A 25,740-nucleotide genomic window follows, 5' to 3' on the forward strand; every position below is an offset into this window, starting at 1 on the left:
AGTCCTAATCTAATTTCCAAGCCCCAGCGGAAAAACAAAGCATCAAGGAGAGGAAGGGGGTGGGGAGAGAGAAAGAACCATCACAAATGTAACTGGACACCAAAATATAAATCTATAAAAGGCCTTTTAATACTCCATTATGTACACTTTTCACAGAACCTCCAAATGGATAAAGTTTCAGAACGAAGCGCCGCTTCACGCTGCAGTATGGAACATTCTCACTGTACTTTTTAAAAGGTATTCTCTTCTCTAGTGCCATTTGACTTGCGCTGGGTGTGGTGGTTGAGGGAGAGATGAGCACGTAAGAAGCATTAGTGGCTGAAGGCTGTCCAGTCCAGTCCAGTCCACCCCAGTCCAGTTCATTCCAGCCCATACATGACTAATCCAGGCTTTTGTCAGTCAGGCTGTCCATGATTGGGTGATGGGGGATGAGACTGACAGACAGTCAGGCAGACAGGTGCTGTCCTGTCTGTCTGACTAGAAGAGTCGTTGGAGTGAGGAGGAGGGCGGCACCCCAAACGCTCCGGTCTCACTCTACACGGCCTGAGCTTCTCTACTCAGTTACCTCTCTTTCTAGTAGATCACTTCATACACTGTGGCCTTCTTGTCGCCAGAGCCGGTGACGATGTACTTGTCATCTGCTGAGATGTCGCAGCTCAGGACTGAGGATGATTCCTTTGACTAGTGGAACAGAAGAAAGAGAGAGAGAGACAAAAGATGTACAACGAGGAAGAAAAAAAGTGAGTCGGCTGAAATTAAACTGTCAAAACACTTATTGTCCTATGGTAGAACTGCATGAAGCTATGACTCACAAGCACCCCCCTTCCGTCCCCCAACCAATCACTCAAAGCAAAAACACTAAGAGTTGTATACATAAGCACTTCTCTCTGCACCATCATACTGCATTAGCTCTTGTGCCGACCTCTCGAGCCATAAACACTTGAAGGGTTAGCGTTATTTACTGGTGGACAGCGGCTGTGTGTGCGGGCCCACATCCTGCCTAAGTGGTCAGGGCCCTTGCGTTAATGACACACTCTGGCCCATTTCCGCTGATACACGCGCTGTCCATCAGCCAGCGGTCACTCCGCCCTCTAGGGCAAAGCTGGGCTGCCCACAAGCTTCCTGCAGACAGCCTGTATTGATCTCTGTACCTGGAATATGCTGGCGCCGTAGGGAGTCCTCCATGCGTTCAACAGATTGTCCTTCCCAGTGCTCACGAACCATTTACCTTGTCAAGGGAAATCAAACGTAATTAGAGCTTTGCCGGGCTGCCGAGGCAAGAGAGAGCTAAATAGAGATATGTGCAAAGCGACTGAAGGCAGGCTTAATGGGTTAGGACGGTCAAGGTTCTGTTCAATTGAGAGACGCAGTTCATGCGTAAACATCAACTAGTTTGCTTCTTAGAAAACAATGGAAAGCAAAGACACATGCAATTAAAGTTAATTCCAAGACAAATGTATGCAATCTCATGTCATTAAACTGCAGTTATAAACACTTTTCCCCCCTCAGCTACAGAATGAATGGTACACTTTTGGCAGCTGTGGCACTGTCCGTCCTTTTAATCAAGGTAATGTCAATATTTCTTAGTATCTTACCACAGTAGGCGAACTTGAGTGAGAGCACACAGCTCTCGTGCAGGTGGAGCTGGTACTTGTCAGGCTTCGTATGATGGAGCACCTCTACATTGCTGCTCTCCATGCCCACAGCCAGCCACTCGCCCGTTGGGCAGTAGCCCAGCGAGAAAATCTGTATGTGGGACAAGAACAGAGTGTCAATAGGACACAGAGATCTTTAACAATAGTGACGGATGTTACAAGGCTTCAAAGATTATTCCCATAATTTTTTTCCACAATTAATCAAATAATCTAAGTGTAAACATACATGTAACACACGTGCTTTCATTTTAAATGTTTGAGCATCATCCGTGTACTGCTGTGAAGCCATTTTCACTTTACATATACTGATTTGTACTAAGGTGTTAGTATTGCAGATAAAAAGCTCTCGATCTTTGGACATTCTTAGTCATGTCTTCTTCTGTTCCACTTCCTTTGCTGGCATTATTCAAGGTTCTAGCTGTGCAACAAGCAATTTATTCTTTCATAACGCCCATCATGTTGCTGGCTCTGTGCAGCAGTGAGCAGTGTAGGAAAGTAGAGGAAACTGTCTTTTTTAACATCATCTTAAAAAAGAAAACTTCTTCATCAACTCTTCAGCGGAGCGATCAAGGATTTGAGGCTGCTATAAGCCACTTTATACATAAGCAAAAGCTAATCTCAGCCACATTGGTTTGTCACCTGGTGCAGTCTGAATAATCTTATTACAGCACTGGACAACTAACCTGCAGACTCTCATTTACACTTGGTAGTAAACGCAATTGAGAACATGATAGGTAGCAAACATATCTGGACTGCAGTTGGAGTTAAGACCAATATTGTCTCTCCAAATTGTAAAAGTCTTGCAAGCTGTGCCAAATTGTAATCTCCAATGAGTCTCGTGTGCAGCGCTAGCAGATATGGGCTATTGGTAGCTAATGGGTGATAAGCTAGCATTTGACTTGATAAATAAACCTTTTTCCACAGAAGTTCTTTTCTTTTTTTTCTTTTTTTTTATATTTTACTTACATGTATTTGTTGCAGCCCTAAAAAGAAGCCATTTTGCTTACTGTGGTGTATTGCAACTTGGCTGAATGACAGCAAAAACATTACAGACTGTAACTGCTGGAGCCCTACTATGTAGGGAGCAGGGATTTTTACCTGTGAGGTGAAGTCATGCTGCTGCAACTGCCGGCCCTCTCTCAGGTCCCACGAACGCACAGTGTTGTCCAGGCCTCCTGTCCATAGCTTAGTACCATCGTGTGAGATGTCGATGCAGCTGGCACCGTCTGTGTGGCCTTGGAACTGCCTATAATACCCACAAGGCAATGGGGTAATCAGCTTCACTCCAATAATACCAATCACGCTTACCACAATTTTCAAACAGAGTCAAGACCAAGGGCTTACCTGACAAGAGTCTGGTTGTGGAGGTCCCAGACAGCGATGTTGCCATCACTGCAGCAGGAGAAGCAGACCTTGGCATCAGGGCTTATGGCCAGAGCGTAGCAGGCTGGGGCTGAAGAGGTCAGCTCAGCCTTGATGCGAGGTGTCTGCGAGGCCAGGTCCCAGATGGTCAGAGTGCTGGCTTCACCACCCACGATCAGAGTGCGTCCATCGGGCAACAGTTTGCAGGAACGAATGTAGTTATCCCGGTTCTGATCCGGAGAAGAGCAACACAGTAAGCCAAATCCATTCCAAAGCACTGCCAATGCAAAAGTTTTGCATAACACTGCATACTGAATGCAATTTATGCAATGTTACCCAGCACTCTTAATAACAAAGCTGAGCTAGTATTTACATGATTTGGCAACTGTGGGAAAAGAAAAGTGAATGAGTTGTGTTCAAAACACCAAAGTTATTCTGTCCAGATAAAGAGAGCCAGGGTAATGTTGGCAAAAGTCCTAGTATACAAATATTAAATTATGCATTATGTATGCCACTTTAACTTCCAAATGTTCAAGGTATTTCAATAATGCATGTCCATATTTACACCGATAACAGTAAATGGCTCCTATAGAGGTTTCAGTTCTTACCAGGCAGTCGAGCTGGGACACAGGGCTTTTGCTGCCAGGCTGGCTGATGTCCCAGATTTTGACACAGCCCTTGCCACCAGTGTAGACGTGTCGTGTAGGGTTGCTGATGGTAACAGCGCACACCACCTCACCATGGCTCAGAGTGTTGATCTGCCGGGCGTGGCGTGGGATTCCGGGGCCAATCAGAGCATCTGGAGGGAAGGGGACAGGCTGCATCTGCCCATCAGCACTGACGTGAAAGGAATAGGCCCTGAGAGAGAAAAGGAGAAAACATTTAAATGAAAGAGTCTCCTTAGTTATTTATCCTGTAGTCCACAGCATGACTACTGATTGAAGTGGGTTCATTAAATCAATTAGAGCAATGAGTGAGTGGTCTGAAATGGGTTAAGACTAGCAAAAGGTTTTCTGTATGGTGCTGCTACATAAATAGAGCTGTGAAGGGAAGGCTCTAGATGAGGTCATCTTTAAAGAACACTTACGGCTTTCCCCCAGAGATGGAGGTGAGGCTAGCAGGGAGGCCTGGGGCTCTCATATGAGGATGCTCAAAGCCGGCCTAAAAGAAATAAAGTAACATTAGTTCAATACATGGCTGTACAACCTTTACAAGCCTTGCATTATATTACCATCACTGATAATGTGCAAGTAGCATAATATATACTACATTTGGTCTGAACTGATATATGCTGTAAAATAGTAACAGTGACGCAATGAAAAACCAGACAGCCAGGTTGCCTGAAAGCCCAGATAATATACTTATTTTACACTCCATCAGAAATTAATAAATAAAGGATCAAGTTAAGGTCAGAAAGGTGTACCCAAAACCTAGTTTATTTTAGTTGAAAAGAATAAGCAACAAAGACAAAAATATTATTTGCTTTTTACCTAAAGCTTGCCCTTGTGACCACGTAAATGTACAGCTGGTGGGTAAGCCTTACATATACACAAACGCACAAATTTAAATGCAGTGTGCATGTACTTGGCCGGCTCATATTACAGTAGTCATAAAATCACAGCTTGGCCACAAACAAAAAAAAATCGCTGTGTCAGCAGTAAAAATCGTCTGATTGCAGTCGTGCACCCCTAAAAGTTAACTTTAGTGAGGGTACGCATTCACTCACACAAATACTTACAATGGGCGTGCGGCCGTAGGCGGCAGCAGCAGCCGCGGTCATCTGAGGCGAGATGTGCAAGCCAGCATAGACGCCAGGACTGGTCAGTGAGCCGTTCATCTCATGGTGGCCCATCATGGCAAAAGGCGTCGGGTAGGAAAGGGGTGTGCGCAGTGCAGGAGCAGCTACACAGACACACGGAGCCAATCATAAATCAGAATCCGTCAAGGACAGGCAGAGGAGCCAGAATGGCGATCCATCTCAATCAACCTGCACTGAACCTTACAGACTAAGGTACAGAGACCCCCGCAAGACAGCTCCTCAGCTTTCTGATCAGAGACAAGCCTGAAGGAAACTTTTAGTTTTCATATACAGCCCTTCTCTTATAGTCATGTGATCATCTACTTATGTAGCACATTGAAGAGAGATCCTAAGAGGGTTTTTTGGAGCGTTATGTGGGTGTGTAGGTCATACTCACCCAGAGCCTCCATGGGGGGCTTGCCCAGGATAGGGCCGCAGCCCCGGCGTGCTGCTAGTGCCAGGGGTAGGGGCATCGTTACGTGGAGTGGGGGTGTTGGACTTGAGACCAGGCGTCGAGGATTTGTCATTCTGTGTGTGGGGGGGGGCAGACAGAACAGAGAAATCCTCAGAAAAGTGAGGCAGCATCCAGGCAGAAGATTTGAGTGCTGGCTGAACTTAATCCAATCCAATTCTGACAAACCCGCTACTCCTACGAGCTATAAACCCCGCTATTTATCCCAAAACCCATTACTGCTACAATGGAGATGAGGCTCATTTTTATCCTATCCCCCGCTTTTTCCCTTTAATCTTTTTGCCGAGGCAGAAGGCCTAGAATGGTTAAACGCATTGAGTTATTAGCAGAGCAGACACGACTGATCCTGCTATGGGAATGCATTATCCCTGACATTTACAGATGTATTTAAAGACGGGGCTGGGAAACAGACATTCACTCCTAAGCCATTAGTCAGAATGAGAGAGAGAGGAGAGAGCAAGAAAGAAAAAGAGATAGAGAGTGAGACAGACACACCACAGAAAGATCACTGCTGTGGCATCTATTTAGTTCTGTCTGGTTCACTCCCGCTTTCTTTCCCCTTTATTACATGCCCCATAAGTGACACAAACTGTCACAAAATCCAGAGTGCCTAGAAGGTGAATGGTGTTCAACATTGAAAGGAGTGAGCTCATGCATGTTTGTGCATGTGCCCTTACATGGCTGTGCTCCTTGGTTTTGGAGGAAGGTGTGCTGCCAGAGGAGGCCACAGATGCAGGGCTGTTGGGTGTGTCCTTCTTCGGAGGGCGGGGCTTGTCTATGCCATTCTCTGGTGGGGAGTGAGCTGGACTTGCTCGGGGTGTGGCAGGGTCCTACAAAAACGAAAATACCACAAAAAGAAATAACAGATTAAAAACACTAAGCTCAATCATAATCACACCACTGTTTTACTAGAACTGACTAAATTTGGTGCTATTTAGTTTTTTGCATAAAGATTGAAAAACAAACCAATTCATAATTGTAAAATAAATAAACAGTCACCTCATTAGAAACGTCGACCACAAGGTCATCACTTTTGTCTCCATCGCTGTCCTGTTTAAAAGATCAATCTGTCAACCTCCCACACACAATTAACACTACAGAAACGTTCATAAGCTTTCATCCTCCAGACTCACATATCTGCTCATGTTGTCCTTCTCTTCCATTTTGCGCTTCTTAGAGTCCAGGCTGTAATCTGAGGAGCCGCGATGCTTCTCACTGGAGGTACGCAGGCTATCAGATGGAGAGATGGAGTTGTTCTGAAGAAGGAACACATAACAGAAATATTAAAGGAACTGATGATTATGCATCCTCTCTGTAAAATACTCTCTGAGAAAACATCACAGAGCAAGATTTATCATTTAATTGTTATAATATCATCTATAACAACAACAGTTTCCAAAACCCCAATTTTATTTTAAAAAATTTTATTTTATTTCTCACTGGTAATATGCCTTGTGGCAACATTATTAATTAAGCCAGATTAGAAAACAATTGCAGACAGAATGACGGGTACTTTGCAGCTGTGGGTCCTGAAAGGGATCCAACATGGGAAATAGTGAGGCGAGAAAAAAAGAAAGAAAGGGGGAAAACGGAAAACAAGGTTGCTCTCATCACTCCAAAACCCACACATTTTAAAAAGCCAGAAGAGGGCTATTCATTCCAATAAGCCACCATCAAACCCCAAAACAGGTCTAACACAAAGCACTGAAACTAGCCAAGCCGTATCTAACAACCTACACTAGACTAAACACACAAGAATGTCCTGGCTACACAACAGAGCAGCCACAGTTAAGCAGACCAAAGAGAGGGGCTTGTTTTCACAGCCCCCTCCAACCCCCCTCCTCCCTCCATTCCTAAAAGAGACAACAAACAGCTTCAGGAAGACATGAGCAGTGTACTAGTCCTGAACAACAGCTCTTTATCTGAGAGCAGCCAGGCTTGGATTGGCTCTGCGTGTGTGTGTAGGACCATGTAATGGCCATTGATTGCTGTAGCGTGCTTGGGCACCTCCTGGCTCTGACTCCAGGCCTGTGGAGCTGCTAGGCTACAGACAGCCGAACATAGAGCTATCTGTGGCCATAGGCAGGCAGCTGCTCTCCAGCAGTTAGCTTCTGTCCACTGGAACTTCCTCTGCCTCAGTTTATTTCCAGGCCCACTCAAACGAAGAAAAGTGAGACCACACACATGGCAGTACAACATGGCTGGCCTGCCTCCAGCAGACTAAGACAAGTATTTCCTCTGTAGAAAACCCCTACGTTCTACAAAAAGGACGGGATTCTTCCTTGTTCCTGTGGCACATACTCAGAGGTCATCAGTACGCATGGCCAATGGCTGAAAAGAGGTGCCAGTAAAGCGGAGAGACCTTTCTGGAGTGCTCTCTGGGCACTTTCAACATAATCCAACACCGAGAGCTTCTCTTAGGCTTCCCTCGCAGCTCAGAGAGTGTGCAGAACACAACAGACAGCAAAAAAGCCTAAGTTCACAGCAAGTGTAAAAGGAAACTAAGCTGAGAAGTGAGATTAAGTAGCAGACTGGGCAGAAGGCCCACCATCCTGTGTGTGTGTGTGTGTGTGTGTGTGTGTGTAATGCCTGACCTTTTAAAGAGATGCTTAGCGTGACTCATTAAACAGAGTCACCACTATGCTATCAGATGACCTGAGACAACAGCAGCCGCAACACACACACACACACACACTCACAAGGGCCCTGGGCCGCTAACTGCTAGGGGAGCTTCTTTTCCTTTAGACATGACTGCACCCATTGAGCCCTGGCAGGGACCGTCAGAAATCCAATCTCGCTGCCACAATCAGCCATCGGAGAGATTTAAGCCTACGTCAAATAAACGCTTTTTACAAGGGGATCAGAGGCAAGAAAACAATTCCACTGCCTGTGTTCATGCATATTTATTGGCCAGGCAAAAAAAGGATAGAGGAAAACAGGCAGTAAACAGGGATGAGACAGTGAGTGAGGTGGTGTGGGGGGACTGGGAAGGATCAAATAAATCTGCTAAGAGGGGAGAAGAGAAAGTCGTCTTTAATTGTGCCGAAATTAGGGAGCAGCACTAATCCGTACACTGTAATACGAGTCTTTTCCCATCTGCGTGGAGAAGTGAGGGCTTATTTCATTTTCAAAAAAAAACAAAAAACAAAAAAAAACAACAACACTCATTTCCCCATTAGTCACTTTAATGAAAGCAGATTACTGTACGGAGTGCAACTTGTGCGTGTTTCAGGCAAAAGGAGTCTTATTTGACATTTACATTAATGGAAATTTTCTTAGGCGTGAAACAGACCAAGAAGCTCTTTCATGCAGGAAGAATGAGAGACAAAGCAGAAAAGCAGGAGACAGAACAAGAGCAAGTGAGAGAGAGTGGGTAAGAATATATATATTGAGAGAGAGAGAGAGAGAGAGAGAGAGAGAGAGAGAGAGAGAGAGAGAGAGAGAGAGAGAGAGAGAGAGAGAGAGAGAGAGAGAGAGAGAGAGAGAGAGAGAGAGAGGGGAGCCAAGCCAATGAAAACTGGGCACTCACCGTACTCTCTGTAGTCACAGCATCCGGTTAGAGGAGAGAGACATATTAAGATTGGCCAGACACACAGAAGAGATAGACAACAAAAGTTAGTGAGTCTGTCCAACTAAGACATGGTTTCATCACCTACAAAAAATGCTACATTTTCGAACTCACAAAAACCTGCAACAGGAACTTTCCTTTTTCCTGCCCCTGACAAAGTGAACTAGTTATGTTCGAATATGTTCTCATTACAATTTCAAAGCTTTTCACATTTTGTCACTGTTCTAAAAAAACATTATTCTCAGAATAATAACTAGAAGATAGAAAAAGGGAAAATGTTTTTAACCTAACATCTGCTAAATGTTACTTAAAGAAAGTTTTTATTTATGCTTTTATCATCAAATGTCACATTATAAACATTTAGAATGATAATCTCTGCTATACAGCCTTCAAGTCAAAGGTTTAATCCGCTGAAGGGCCAGAGTTGTGGTGTCCTGGTCTTCATTAGAGCCTTGTATGTGCAGGTATCTTACCTCTGTGCTCCAGATCGTGGTGGTTCTTCTCATCTTTCACAGACAAGTGAGGCTGGCTGCCCAGAGCGCCTAGTGCCAGGAGGCCCGAACCAGAGCCTGTAACTGGTGGGATGCCTGGGGGCTGCAGGCCCGAGGGGTGTGGGGGCAGAGCCACAGGGCCATGAGCTGCGTGAGATAGGTGTTGGGCCTGGAGCTGCTGCTGCTGCAGAGAGATATACTACGAGTGGGCCAGAGAGAACACGCACCAAGACAGGCCATCGGCCAAACATACACATGCACAGTCTGAGCTTCTGTAAGCCCAAGGAGACGGATATTAACACTGATGTCATATCAAAACACTGAACTTCATTAAACAGACAAATCTCATCTCCATTTCTGTTTCCATTTACTATTTATTTATTTTCCTGCTTCTTCTTTAAAAAAAAAAAACAAGCTGGCCTTTACATTTTGTAAAAGATTTTTGACTAACAGAAATGGTCCAAAACCGTTTTTCCATTAGGGATGCACCAATACGGGAATTGTGGGCCGATGTCAATATCCAACATTTTACTCCACCATGTACTTATCTGCTGATTTAAACCACTTTTAAAATGCAGAAATTGGGACTGGATCCACCTGCTTTAGCATTATGGGGAAATCCATTAAATGAGGTCCACATATGCAGTAAAATAAATAAAATGGAGACATTTTAGAGCAGTAGTTAAGTGACGTCTAAACGTTCTGCTCTTTCAGAGTACAATAAATACATAAAATATCAGATGAAATAAGTCAAATGTAAACATCTTCTCAATGACAATAATTTTAAAGTAAATATCTGCTGATACTGATATGATTCTGACATCATTGTCAATCCCTTTTTCTTTCTCCTAGAAAGTTACCATTTCAGAGATAACAGGTTTTGTCATGGTAGCGATTACAGACAAAATAACCCGTACGTTTCCATACTGGTCAAAGCACACGTGCTATTAAGAAAAGCTGCGTGGGAAAGAACTGAGACTTGAAACTGTCGGCTGAAGCTCAGGAGACAGGAAAGACGAGTTTAGAATCACAGCTGGGTGAAAAAAAACCCGGAAACCCAAGAAAGCTGGAAGTCAATGATGAAAACAGATTTTGATAGAGAAAAAGCCATGGCTGCCCAATGCTGTGCCCTTAAAGGAAATAGGCTGAACTAAAGAGGTCAAGACACAAACATGCATTTGTGAGCACGCACACCCACAAACGCACACACATTCAATGAGTTGTCAAGGCCTTTTCAAGATACAGGTAAGATGCAGACAGCACGCACTAGAATGTCAGCTCATGGGCTTGACACCACCTGCTCCTCAACCCCTTCAAAAAGAGCTTGACGGCCACACACACACACACACACACACACACACACACACACACACACAGACAGTCCCCTCTTACACTAACTGAGAAAAATAACTGAAGTAAATTACACTAAAAAGAACCTGATAAGTACAGAGGTCTGTGATGGTGTGGGGCTGTTTTTCCTCCAAAGGCCCTGGGAACCTTGTTATGGTATATGGCACCAAGGCCTCCATGAAACACCAGGACATTTTACATCTGCCAAGAAACTAAAAATGGGTTGTCATTGGACACACAAAATCAAGCTTCTGCCATGGCCATCTCAGTCCCCTTCTAAACGCCATGGAAAACCTGTGGGGTGAGCTAAAGAGGAGAGTGCACAAGACATGACCTAGGACACTGGACAATCTGGAGAGAATAAAGGGGAATGGTCTCAAATTTCCTGGTCGGTATTCTCCAACCTTATAATATGTTATATGAGAAGAGTAAGTGCTGTGATATTGGCAAATGTAATACAAGGTAATACAAAGGATTAAATGCAGGGAGGCCACTAATTATGGATTTGTAGTTTTGTTAAAAATAAATATTTCTTGATGAGGATTTCCCCCCTCAAAATAAATTTCTTTGATTAAAGGTTGTATTTTCCCGACGTTTTGAGTTAATTCAGCAAAGGGGAATTTCTTACAGCCCTTTTTACTCACCTTTAACAGGGGTGCCAATAATGGTGGAGGGGACTGTATACATATAAAAATGCACACAGACTCCCCTTGCATTAGGGTTTGGTTAATTCCCATGTATGAGTCACCCATGAAAATCAAACTTCAAAACACTCCAGCAGCAGCTGGGCTGAAGTTCTGAGAGAATGTGTAAGTGCAAGTATGTTGTGTCGTTTGCAGCAGCCAACAACCAGGGGTCCCGTGCTGGCATGTGTTCAAGCCTCCAATACTCCCATCAATATCTGAAGGGCTTGGGACAAGCTGACAGGAGTTAAAAGCCTCTCAGCAAGGAAAGTGTATCGTTTAAAGTAAGCTTAAATAATACTTAGCACAAGCACCAATAAAAAAAATAATAAAAAAAACAAAAACCTCCCCACAATTTATTACTATGCTCTGGCGGGCTGTATAATTTAGCTGCTGTTATGGCATGTACCTCCCTCTTTCTATACAGACTTCAACTCAATCAATGACCATTTATGGCCATTCTCACTGAAATCTTTGGCATGTGTGTGTGTTTTCTTTTTGAAGCGAAAAGGGTAGATCTTATTGGCTAAGTGCTGCGAGCATGGAGGTACAACCTTTCAGAATTATCAGCAGGTCATTAATGCCATGCCAAGAGTAAATATCAATACTAAAGGCTTATTTAGAAGTCTGGAATGCTCCGAAAGCTTGCCCTTTCCAGAGGATAAATCATTATTAAGATGTCCATCATGAGCTCGTATTTGGGGGTGACTATAATTGCCAACAGCTTTGCCGATTATTTGCACAGCTGGCTGTATATTACAGCAAAGGGCCTTGAAGAATGGCAAGGGAGAGAATGGTATATAGAGGAGCGCCACCTGGGATTTGAACCTGCAACCTTGCCCTGCTCTCCTACTCTGAGCTGCCAAGTCAGTTATGAGACAGGCCTTGCAGAAACCAGGGACCTTGTGGACATGAGAAAGGAGAAGGCGATCTGTGTGCGTATCAGGAGGGCTGTGCGTGGGTGGCTAGGTGGTTGTAAGGTGTGTGTGTGTGCAGTTAGAAAGTGAGTAAGGAGATAGAAGGGGAAAAAAGTGAACGAGTGTATGTGTGTGCAAGCTAGGGAGGATGACGGACCACAAGGGAAATTAAAAAGGCAGTTGATTCACGGGGGAGGCCCTTCCTTGCTCATTCTGGCTAATGAGCCACTGATGTGTAATATGCATGGACAATCATCGAGAACTCTCATTAGAGCCCCGGCTATGAAGACAAGAAAATAAAGAAATAAAATGCCTCCTCTAATTTAATATTCCTAGATAAAGACCTCTTCTGTTGGTGTTAATCTCCTCCCCAACTGTGAAATATCACTGCCAAATGCTGGCCGGCCACCAGATGAATAAAAAAAACGTCTGGGCAGCGGAAAAGTCAACTGGCCAAGTAAGACACTCGATTTACCCCTGTCCTCAGGTGAGATAAGCTAAACAATTTAGCACTGTTACCATGCAACATGCAGCCTCTCAAGATCTACAGCTCCCTCTCCTTTACACACACAAAAACACTTAATTGGACCCTTAGCACAAGTGGAGGCCATCTTAAATGGTACTCCTGTGAGAGGTCTGGGAAGACATCTTGCAGCAGCAGCTGCGGCACAGTTAGCAGTGAGTTCAGTGCACGTCTGCATCTGTGCTGCTGCCCTGAGCTACGTTTCCATCTACTGCAATACACAACCACAATCAGGGGCAGACACTGCCTATCACCCGGGGACCCCTGGCCATAACATTTCGGCTACAAAAATACAAAGCCTGTGGCCTGACTAGCCACTTGTCTTAGAGATGGTTTTGCATTCTTTTTCCCTTTTAACAAACCTCTTTGGTCAGACACAGAACTAATCAGACAAATCTGATTTTCCTCACAGTTCGTTAACTGTAACCACCATGACAGCTAACGTGACTGTATGGTGACTGTGGTGGTCCCTCCTGCCGAGCTGGTTTTGCCTGGCAATATAGATGCTGTTTCACTGGCAAAATTTTGCCAGTAGCATTCTATAAAAAAGTCTTAAATACAATATGGTATAAAATGAGATAGCCTTTCAGTGAAATGCTATCACTGCAACAGCTTAACAGTACCTAATAAAATAACAGAGCTAATGACCACCATAGTCCCCACAATGGCAACATTCTTATTAATGTCAGGTTTTTAATAAATATTTCTGTTTTCCAAGCAACACCTGACTGATTTTGGAACTGAAGCATGCTTGTTAATTGTAAATACAATGTATACGCTAAAAAAACTATTATTCTGGCTAAAAGATCAATTGGAGTGGGCAGCGTACTTCAGCTTATTCTAAATTCAGTAACAGCTTAATGCAGCCCCCATATAACCATAGAGAAAATTAAAATAACAGAAGAGAATATGGCAAGCATTATCTGAAATAAACAAGACCAAATACACACAAAAAATGGTGAGGGCAGAAATGCTGAGCTGCTGGAGAAGGCCATCTTGAGACCTCTGATCAAAGTCATAGCGCTGCAGAAAAAAAAAGAGGAGAAAAAAAAAGCACAGCTGTCCTAGATGCATCCTATTACTTGCTCTGGGGTCCATCAATAAGAGATGCTGGCAGCTTCTGCACTGCCAGTGTGTGTGTGCATTTGAGTACACACCTCTCATCTCACCTTGTCCCTCTAGTATTCATGAGGATTCCAGCACCACACACACACACACACACACACACACACACAGCTGTGCGCATTACGTATGTTCACCACCTCTGAAAAATATTTGATCTTTCCACCCCACCTCCAGACAAGCTAATGTCTTTTTGCACAGATATAAAAAAAAACTAAGTAAAAAAAATCCATGCATACAAAATGAAAGAGAGACAACAAAGTCAAATTTCAGAAACTTAAATGTCAACTGCATTTAAACTCTGTCCAAAGAGGGAGAAAAGGTGACTGACTTCTAAAAGCGCAAATAAAGACCACATCTTAATGCCGAAAGAACACTTCCACAAGAATTATAGCCTGTACTTTCAGATTTTCTCCTTGCAAGACAGTCATTAAGCAATAGAGCCGTTCTGGCATAATGCAGCATCAAAGCTATCAGAAGGGATCTTCCCAGTAGATAGGCTGGCATTTAGAAGTGGCCACATGCCTGTCTCTCCCCCCCACCTCAGATTCCAGGAAATCATTATCTAAGAATGGGGAGAGGGGTGGAGTGTCGGTGTTAAGGCCCTAATTGAATTCGATACCAGGCTACAGAGCCGCCACTGCTCCTGGTCCCCCTCTACCTCCCTTGCCAGCAATGGAATGACCCTTAAGCAGGAGGCCAATCAAAGCAGGGTCAGCTCCTATAATCAGATCACAGCCGGACCAGCTCTGGGGTCATGGGCCGGATCTGTTCACTTACACACCAACCCAGATCTTTCAGTAGTGATCAATGAGAAGTATATGGGAGGCAAAAGGGAGCCGAACTGCAACTGAATGAACTTGTACAGGTGAGAGAAGTTATTTCAAGTTGTAACACGGTGACCAGTGCGTGTGCCTGTGTGTATATCTGTTGTTATTCGTGGGTGCTATCCAGGTCAGCAATAAGGGATGAGCCTCCCCAGTAAAACCTGATCCAATTAAAGGCATGCAGCCTCTACAAGAGAGCTCTGAAGGGCTTTTCCATTCACATTCAGGGACAGGACACACCCAGGGTACAGTAGCCCAAATACAGCTGGCCTAGCCTACAGACGCACTAATCCCAGTCACGCATTAGATAACTAACCAAACGGCTAAGTGTACCAAAGAAAAAGAACACAAGGACGGTCAGGGATGCAAGTAAAACACACAGAACAGCACACAATAACACGTGTGTTAAAAACTAAACATGCATTACATTAACATGTACATTAACACATGCATTTCATTTTCTAGATATATTTTTTAAAAAGCATTCAAGAACGGGGCAAAACTGCACAAGATAATTTTCTACAGTTCAAATAGCTTATTCCAAATACAAATTCTGGAGTAGTTATTTTGAGGTAATGACAGTGCAGTTTTGCCCCCTTACTACAGTCAAATAAAAGAATTAAAGGGGTATACACACGGTGAGAGGCAGATTGGGAAGTCCACGTACCCCGATGATGGCATTCAGCTCTGTCATTGTCACTTGCTTGGCACGCTCAACAGCCTGCGCAACCTGCTGTTGGTGCTACAACACAAAGCGGGTAAAGAATACTCAGACAAATAAAACCTCAAGACACACAAAACTATTTCATGCTAAACACTATTCAACATAAATACATAAGTAGAGGTATGCCCTGTTTAAAAAACTCTTCTGAAGTGCAAAGTATAGCAGCAACTAAAGCTACAGTGCAAACTACTGGTGATCAGATACATAAACATCAGATATTTAATTTGGTCCACTGTTATGCTCATACGACAAATGTATTAGTCCATGTTCTAGATGAATTTTTAGACACTATTTCTTTCCATATTATAATGATAATATGGGTGATAAATAACATCTCATTTATGTATGAATATGGATGACAAGTACACATAAACAGAGCAAAGTATATGAATAATCATGTTTAAGAATTTCCAAAGCACTGCTTCACTTGTGTCAATACAGCATCTCTACAGATAAAACTGCTACTGCGGTTAACTTTGCATATGGTAAATACATGTGATAAAACTCACCTCTTGTGACAGAAAAGGCATGATCTGAGCTAGAATTGCATTAAGCCTTTTAGCAATCTCGGTCTGGAAGAGAGAAAAACAGAAACAAAAAAAATAAGGCAAATGACTAGGGCTGGAAACTACAACAGCACAAAAAGGCAAAAAAAGCTTGACTCAACCCCTTTTAGTGTTTACAACGATTAAGTCAATTACCATGGCAATCAGCAGCGCTTGACTCGACACACTCCAAACAGCGTGATATTGACATGTGAAATATTTAAAGCATTAGGAGAGCCCAGGGGAGAGAGAGCGCAGCTGCGATGAGTGTACACTCCAAACCGCACGGAACACGAGCCCGCCAGAGGCGAGCCGCGTTAAGAGCACCATTACACTTCACCCACTGTCAGGCCGGTAATGCAGTCTACTGCTGCTGAGGACTTCCCTGTTACTCCCTATACTGTATCACGAAGATGTGCTGTGACCTACATGTCAACATTCAATGGAGATGAATACTCTGAGCTGCAGTCGTATTTGAGAAAGCATAGCTAAAATGTTTAAAGTTAAGCCTTGACTAGGCTTGGCTACATATTGAAAAGCCGGTTGTGTTGATGTTGGAATTAAGATGAGGCGTTTGGTTGGGGATGAAAATGTCTGCAGCAGTAGCGCTAGTAGGTGCCAGCAGTCAGTGCTCACTAATGAGAGAGGGTGGACTAGGGCCAGATCTGTCAGCAGCCTGGGCACATTCAGCCCCTCCCCACCATCCTCTATCATTTTCCCAGCACCAATCCCCCCCGCCCCCCCCCAACGCCCCCACCTCCACCTCATCCATCCAATCCGCCACAGGGACCCGACCTCCATTCTCTCTCCGCCCGCCCGGCCGTCGCTATGGCAACTACGGACGAGCGGCCCCCATCTCCTATCGCGCTCCGATCATTATGCAAATGCTACCTCGGCTTGACCGTAACAGCCTGTAAAATCATATTACAGGCACACGGGCAGGTCATTAAATTGAATTTTCGGCCTGTCGATCAGATGAGCGCTGCTTGCGGAAGGTGGATAAAGAGGGGGAATGGTGGCAGGGGTGTGGGGGGGGGGATTGTGAATGAGGATGACGGAAGGAGAAAATGTGGCCTTTTCTCTCCACACATCCTCCTAAAGCATCTTCTCTAACCCAGCAATCCATGTCTTACCCCAGAAAGCCAGCTACAGTGGGTCGTCCTCCATTTTTCCTCCCTTCTTTCTGGCGGCAGATAGCAAGAACACAGCACTGCCAAATCAGAGCCCCGTCCAGTGATGAAAGAGCCTCACATCACAGGTCTACCTCAGGCTTTGACTGAGACCAAAGCAGAAGGGGGTGCGATGGAGGGGGGTGGGAGAGAACTCTGCTACAGATGTATCATCTACGGAATTTATGAGCCTCGGTTCAACCCAGGGCCAGAGCCGAGCACAAACACATCACAGCGCTCTTCAGCCCTATTTCTCATTTCAATGGCAAACACGCAGCGCTGTGCTGACCGGGAAATTATTTATAACGTACTGCCGAAAAATGCCAAGTGGTGGTAGCGGCCAAACACAATATTTCTATACGAGATGATTGGTAACACCCAAGAAAGTTTTTGCCCTCACCCCCCTTCGTCTGACGAGGAGAGATTCATTTCAGGCCAGGCTACAGACAAGTGTACAGTCTGGAATATCCAAGCAAGCAGCTGGAATTCAGGGATATATTGACAGTAATCTGAGGCGGATGGTGCTCCACATCAAAGGCACGGTGGAGTATCAACATGAAAGCAGTTTAGAGGACATACCAAAAATTCTTTGCTTTCTGTACATTCCCTGCTCTCAAAAAACATCTTTTCCTGACAGCTGGCTCTGCATGCAATAAACAGCCAGCCTTATAATTTTGTCAGCATTAGGACGTTTGTATGAAAGCATGCTTGATTTATATTGAAGTAATGGGGTGTACAGCAACAGTTTGCTTTTAAAGAAAAATAAAATGACTCAAAACAAGGATTTGCAAGCTGAATGCTCGGGGAGGGGAAAAAAAAATGCTAGACGAATGCATCAACAAAAATGGTTGAAGAGCCAGCTCAGTGTATAATCCTTATTTGCCAAGATAAACCTTGTCAATAGCAGCCGAACATTTGACAGGATTTGCTGAGAGGCCTGGAGAGCACTGAGCGCATTCCTTAAGGGCTTACCACAACACTGACAGCTGGCCGAGTGGGGTCAAGGGTTGACTTATCTGTCACTCACTCTAAACCTTCGTACTCTATCTGGCAAGAAAAAAATTCCCCACCACTGTGTGTTGGGAGGAGGGTGGGCCGACATGTAACAGCAGCCATGTACATATGTACAAGTGTGCTAACTGCAAGCGTGTGTGTAAAGCTGGAAGAGAGAGGAGCCTTTTCGCTCTGGCTGGGGATAAAAATAGGACGTTGTCACTTTAAGCAGATGAAAGCCCGGCTCTTGAGTGGCGAGCTTCACGCTCTGGTACACAATTACAGGTACTCGGACCTGTCTAGCACCCCTTCAAGAGCACTCTAGGGCCAGTCTGTCAATGGCATGCTGAAAGCTATTTGTCTGTTGCTATCAGCGGTGGCGGAATGGAGTGAGACACTGATGAGCATTGAATATAGAGGGAAAACAACTGGTGCTTGCAGCCATGTGTCCCCATCACAAACAATACTTGACCCAGCCAGGATGATGGGGCTCTAGTTTTCAACAGAGAGTGAAATGGTGCTCTCTGACTGACATACAGTAATGAAGGACTAACATCAGCTACACGACTAGAGGTGTCTCACACGTGCCATCTAACAGCGCTGTTAGAGTGAGACTGAGCTAAGAACTGGCGTTTAAGTCTACCTGTACAGCACAAGGCAGAGGTTTGGGCTCTAGTTATACATGGATGACTAGCTTATCCTTCCTCTCAGTGGAAAGACCAGGTAGTCCATAAGAATTGAAATGAACATTACACAAACATGTCAACAAAAACAAACCAACAGAAACAACCCTCCTTCGCTACACTGTGCACAGATTCACGCTGTCAGCTTGTTGGCACATTTCTCTGTACCTGACCACAGGCTAATCAGTGAGAAAATGAGGGGTGGAGCTTGCCTGGGCTCTGAGCCCTTGCTCACTCACCACCACTCAGTGTTTTCTTTTAACAGGGGCTGTGTGTGCTCACCTCGCAGAGTGAGTCTTGTTTGCTTTGGCTCGCACTAAGAAGGGCCATCCAGCAGTTAGCAAACACTTACTAGAGTCCCTCTGTATAAATCATTGATCAGTGTCCCTGTGTCAACCGCAAAGGCAGACCAGCTCAATCCAGGTCTCAGTATGCAGGGAGCAACCACCTGGCCGGATTTGAGAGGAGGGTTGGGGGGGAGGGGTGTTTCCCTATGCCATTCACAACAGGTGAGAAATTTGGATCAACCCTTAATAACAATAACCTATACTGGCAGCTCAATGACATGGCAGTTCAGCTGCTAGAGCCTCGTTTCCGTCTGCCGCCACGGCTGTCTGCGGATATCAAACGTTAACGCGCTTCCTGAAAATCTGCATTACGCCTCGTCTCTTTAAAATACAAAACACTGGAGGAGGAGGAGGAAAAACACTGCAGATGCAGAGACGGATTTTCCTGTCAGTGGGAATAAATCCTTGGGCCGGAGGATAATATGGCGGTGTGGATGCAGTAATCCGAGCCACCTCTGGCGGTTAACCACTCCCTGCCTGCACTCATGCTCCTGGGCTGGGGTTAATGTGGGAGGGCTGAGCTGGATGATAGTGTGTGTGTGTGTGTGTGTGTGTGTGTGTGCGCGCGTGTTTGCTCACTAACACCCTCCTCTCTCGCCTCTAGCAGGTTAGAGCTGGGACTGGATGAATTATTCAAGCACTTCCATGGGCTCAGTGGCAGTGGCTGATAAAAGTCAAGGTGCTAAAATGGATCAGTCGATTAACCTGTTTACACAGGGCTGGTCCTCCTACTCGCCCGCCCAGCCGCCTCTGCAACCCACCATCACTACCCCCCCCTTTTCTTTCTGGGAGATAAGTGGCCGACAGGAGCCATCAGAAGAGTGCGGGACCTGATGGACGGCCGACCACACTGACGCACATGGAGGACACTGATGGATCGCTTGCTCCAACGCTCCACCCTTATGCCATTAACCTTCAGGAGGCAGCAGGAGGGTACAAAGGGAGCGGGCTAAGCTAGGCTAGCACCCTTCTGTCAAGATAGGAGTTGCTTTGTTGGTCTATCTCCTTATCTGGTGTACAAAGCCAGGCGATAAATCAAAAACAATACAACACACATTCAGACATATATCCGAGATGAGCCTTTGGAAAAATGCCATGCAGAGAAAGAAAACACAATCTGACGATTGATTCCAAAAGAGAGTCTGAGTCAGGTATATGCACTGTGAAATTCCAGCGTGGTAAGAAATTGATTGGAAGGGCTGAATTTACGGCGGGCGCTATTTTTCGCCAGCCTTAATTTATAGGGGTGTCTTAAATGTGCTGACATAATGGGGCCTGGGCAGAGTCCTTTCTCTTTAGTCATTAAGACACAAGGCCCTTCCTGCCAAATGCCTGACTTTAATCTTATCAAAGCTGCCTGACCACACAGACATGTGTTGTTAGCTCAGCAGAGGCAGCAAAAAGGAAGAAATAATTGTGTTTATGCATATCTAAGTGTTTGTATGTGAGCAGGAAAAAGAAAAAAAAAAATAGAGAGACAGAGGGACAAGCTCTTTCACCAAACACCACAGGCCATCTCTTATGATGTCTATGGAGCATACTTCACTTGTCAGTGCAACTGAGCCTACATTTCCACACGTGCATGCACGCGCACACACACACACACACACACACACACACACACACACACCCCCTAGGACACTGTCCATGATACAGAGACGGTGAGAGAAATGTCGGGGAGAAATCAAAGGCCTACATACCTGTTTGTGCATTTCGATGTTCAGCCCATAGGACATCTCATAGTACTGAAAAGCAACAGAAAGAAAAATATTCAGTCTCTTTCCCCTCACCATATCCCAATATCATCAAAAATTCTCACTGCACATCAGAGAGACCTGTGGAGGGGATTTCTAGGTTTTTTTGTTAAACATGAAGGGGTGAAAGGAAGAGGGAGCTTTTGATGAACACTTCAAACCCTTTTACACCAGAATTTCAAATCTGCCCTCTTTTCTTTCTTCTACCCTCTTTCCATTCCATATGCTGCCCAGTTGACTCAAGTCTAAACAAGAGAAATCCAATTTAACCAGGACTCCTATTAACACAAAGAATATTGCCAGTTTTTTTCACTTCAAGAAAAAAAACAAAGCAAAAAAAAATCACTACAGGAGAGTCTCTGGCCCTGGATAATTCCTTTCTAAGTAAAAGACACCATCAGCAGAGTCAGTTAGCATGGGGGGATTCTTCTCCATGTTTACCTAACCTCTTCTCCTCCTGTCAGACTGACAAGCTTCTTCCTGTGAACGGAATGTTTAACCAGCGTCCCTGGGTATTGGTTAAAGTCATCCTTCGTGTGTTTACCCAAGATAAGAGAATACACTTCCACGATTTGACCTTGTAGCGTTACATCACGTCAAGCCTTTGTTTTTTCCTCTGCTAATCATAAAACCTGGCGATCCCAAAACATTTACAATTGAATCTGGGCCTTTTGATATTGTGTAAATGATTAAGCCTGTGCTTAAGATTAATGCAGATTTTCGAGCCGAGCTGCTTGTTTGTGTGTTAAATCTCATTATCGAGAGACTGTACACTGGCGTTTCTGCGGCGATTGAGTATTTTCCCACAGCTGCCCCTGGCCCTCCTCCATCACCCCTCACCTAATTTACAGCCGTGCATTTGTCTGAGAGCGGCGTCTCCTTGGAGAATAATCAGATCCTCGCACAGAGGGAGGCAGAGAGAGGGGGATGGGGGCGGGGTGGATGAGGGAGGAATAGAGAGGAGGGGGAGAGGGAGAGAAAAAGGGGACAATGCAATGGTCATTGACCCCTGCGGCTAAGGGGCGGCATATAAAGGAGCCTGGGGCTCAAAGCAGTCACTCAGGGCCCTTTAATAAAGCTGGAGGCACTAGTAGAGGTTTCACACACACACACACACACACACACAGCAACAGTGCAGGTATACACCAAGCATAACCCGCCACCTCCCCCATACACTCCATAAATAAGAGCATAATTGCAGCTTAGATTTTGGATCTCATCTTACCATGACATAGTGGCGCTGCATTTCAGTCTTCTCGTTGGCCAGTTTGTCATACTCCACCTTAAGACTGAAAATAACAACACACAGGCTTTGACTCCACAATTTCTGTCTTCACCACTGCTGACAGTTATATCAGTATGTCTCTCATTGCCACTGTCGTTAGCAAAACAAATTAACCATTCTGCTGTATGACTGAAACTGCTTACCAAAGCATGCATTATTGATGTCTGAATGCAACCGTTTCATACAGTCTGCAGTAAATGCACAGGATGTTATTTTACTGTCCCAGAGCCCTAGATTATTACCTGTGATACTGCGCTTGCAGGAACTGAAATTCGTCTTTGATCCTGTCACAGGACTCCGCCACTGTGAATTTGAAGCCAGGCTGACCAGGCTGGTGGGGCGCCTGAAAGACAGCCATCACATCAATCAAACTCAATTACATCCTTCGAGAAGCAAATTTGTTTTCCACTGACTGCAATAGCAAGGCTCTAATGCATTCTGCGCCCGCAGGGGAGCGACTCTAATATTTCAGCCCCCCGAATGAGGGCCCGGGTGACATCTCTGCTACAGTGACATCTGCCCGATAGCTACGGGCCCTGATTGCCGAGGCAGGGGGACAACCTCTGCGGCCGCTTTAAAGCCTTCACTGAAACGGGGTCGCCTCGCATGGATGGACCTGAGCTGACCAAAATAGAGAATTAAAAAAAAATAATAATAATAAAAAATAATACTGTTTCTTTTCTTTTCTCTGTTTTTTTTCCCCCGCAATTTAACTTAATGCTTTCTGAAAACACAGCCTTGCTCTAGTAAACAAATACGACTACGGATGAGCATACAGCTCAAGGAATTCTTCACTCTTCAAGGTTGGCAGCATTTTTTGACTGCATTTCAGGACACAGTGAACAAGGGTGGATGGCATTGTCGGTGGGGGGTGTTTTTAAAGCCAAACATTACCCACTGACCTGCTTTTCATTTCAGAGCACTATGGTGGCGTGAACAGAGGGCTTTTAGCAGACCAACTCATTGTGAGCTGAACATGAGGATGTCGTTGGTCATGGACAGGGCATTTTCTCCCTCACATATGAGTTAAAGCCATGCAGCTGCAGCAATAATTACCTCTGGTATAAATTAAAAGAAATACCACTTACCGGATGCCGGCCTTGTGGATACATCTTGAACTGTATCCTTTATTCAGCAGGAGAGATCTCGCTGGTCTCTGTGTTGAGGAGGCTCTCAGACACCGTGATCAGCACATGAGCCGGACACCAACAGCCTAAACTTGCCGCTGGGGGCAAAACAAAAGCCCCGGACACCAAAACCCCTGCTGTTCGAGCTCTGCTCCCTCCCCGAACCCTTTTAGCTCTTCAGGGAAACGATGAAGGAGAAAAACAGACACAGAAAAACGAAGAACAATTAGCTCGCTGTACTGAATTGTATGCTACAGCTCACGATTGTATCAGTTTTGACGTTTTACAACACTCGCTCAATCTGTCAGGTGACCTTTAAAAATCCCTCTTCAAACCTAACGAGGTGCTGCTTAGCGCTGTAATGCTGTTTGCCAACGCTGGCTGAGAATTTCGACAGGCTCTTAAGCTAAATGGTCACAGTTAGACAAGCAGCGCCTCGATAAACAGAACCGAACAACGGCTAACGGCACTCACAACAAGACACGCGGTCGGGCTTTTTTTCTTAGTTTAACCATTAATTTCTTACACATTAAGCCTCCAGTGGTTCACATGACTAGAAAATAAGAGAAAAAACAAGTCCGAATAACCGCTGTGTGTACAGAGTGACAGAGACTAACTTAGGCTGTCGAGCTCAGTCTCTGTTTCGCCGAGCGACGCTGAATGAAGACTTTGTTGAATAACATGCTAGTGTGGCTAGCTAACCGTGCTAGCCTGCCTCCTACCTGCTTTCGCGTCTCAAACGTCCACTCGCATCCACCGTGTCAAAATAACGAAGATAACTTGTAAAAAATAACCAGGGCCACCGCCGTATGCGTACTTTATGGCGTCCAATCGTCAAAAACCGCCCCGTTGGTCGCCGTCCACATCTCCCGTGCTCTCTCTCTTTCTGTGTGTGAGTGGAAGCGACTGGGACTCCTGCTCTGCGCGTCCGAAGCAAAGGCGACAAAGATTTAACTCACTAAAATCACACACGAAAAAGACTCCGAGGCTCGGTCGAGCGGTGTCAGAAAAGAAGGGGAAAATATGTATGGGTAATCCGGGGGGAGAAAAAAGATGGTGCCAAAATGTACTTCCGATTTTGAAGAGGTTTGGAAGGTTTCAGAGTGCACCGCTGTACTCCACTCTCACATTTCCCCTCCGTCCGTCCAGCAGCGCTGTGCCACACACAGACAGTCCACCGACACGAGGGCCGGGCCGCCGCCGCGAAAGCGCCTCGCTCCAGCCAATCGGAGAGCAGAACACGGCGTCTCTGCGGCTCGTCCAATCGCAGCGCGGTCTCCCCACGTGGGGACAGCGGGTCCACATATGACATCATCCTCGCCATTTTAGATCAGAACAGGTAGCTTTGCAATCACCACATTTCTAGGTATTTCTGCACAAAGTAGAGCGGTGCTGCACACTTTCTTCGTTTAGAGAGCTTCGGCTGGACCGCACGAATGCATAAAATGGAAACTCGTTGCCCGAGGAAATAATCCAGCTGCTCTCAGCGTACTATAACAGTGTACTGGAATAGAGCTAAATGTTATTCTCCCAACAAAGTACTTTTTCAACAAGAAACAGAAAACAGTTGAAATTAAGGCAACAAAAGCCACGCAGCAAAAGTAAATCTTTAAGACTTAAAATAGGCTAACATTTAACATTACATTTATTCTCAACCCACTATCGTTCACTCTGTAAAAGGGAAAACAGCACACACACCTATGTTTTGTGTCATTCTGATTTTGACAGCGTGGTTACAAATGATTTTGATGTGAAAGCATGATGCGTTTTTTCCCATTTTAATATTTCAGCTGCTGTGTTCCTCATACATCTATTTCAAAACAGACCGACTGCTGTATTCAACCTCACGAACTCTTTAGAATTAACCTTATTATTATTATTCTTTTTTAAACGGCACCTTTAAGGTGCATATCCGTGAGAATATGACCTATCATCTGGATGGACAGATAGCGAGCGTTGGGAATAAGTTGATTGTTCGGGTCTGATCCCCGTGAACATCGGCCATGTCTGTGCTGAGGAGTAACAGCCTATCCCGTGTCGGCTGTGTCGTCTCACCCACGTGGGCCCGCTCCGCGGCTTTACAGCGCCTCGGCCAATCAGCGCGCAGCTCGCCTGCTCCCTCCATTCTGATTGGACGGCGAAGGTTAAGCCTGTCATTCAGGCAGGTTTGTTGTCAATCAATACCACGCGGGGTCAAGCGCTGACAAATGCCTGCGCTTCTCGGTCTTCTGCCCGTGAATAGTGCCTGGAATGGCTGCTTAATTAGCTTCGAATGGCTTTTCTTTCCAGTTCAAACAATCTGTTACTACCACGTGGTAATGAGAGCCTTACATAAAACAAAGGAG

At 45.1% G+C, this 25,740-nt stretch overlaps 1 protein-coding gene across 1 annotated transcript; it reads right to left on the reverse strand.

Moving 5' to 3' along the window:
• Positions 1-24,550, reverse strand: tle3a (TLE family member 3, transcriptional corepressor a). The gene is given in 22 exon segments (XM_036584946.1): positions 1-681; positions 1,152-1,228; positions 1,596-1,746; positions 2,754-2,901; positions 3,000-3,247; positions 3,626-3,875; positions 4,105-4,178; positions 4,756-4,919; positions 5,213-5,241; positions 5,243-5,343; positions 5,965-6,117; positions 6,287-6,337; positions 6,421-6,543; positions 8,817-8,824; positions 9,329-9,530; positions 15,436-15,510; positions 16,002-16,064; positions 20,930-20,974; positions 22,209-22,272; positions 22,511-22,611; positions 23,357-23,570; positions 24,118-24,550. Coding segments are annotated over 21 exon segments (2,259 nt in total). The 5' UTR covers positions 23,381-23,570; positions 24,118-24,550; the 3' UTR covers positions 1-573.
• Between the last annotated feature and the right edge of the window lie 1,190 nt (positions 24,551-25,740).

This window comes from Colossoma macropomum, unplaced genomic scaffold, assembly GCF_904425465.1.
Source record: "Colossoma macropomum unplaced genomic scaffold, Colossoma_macropomum, whole genome shotgun sequence".
NCBI lineage: Eukaryota > Metazoa > Chordata > Actinopteri > Characiformes > Serrasalmidae > Colossoma > Colossoma macropomum.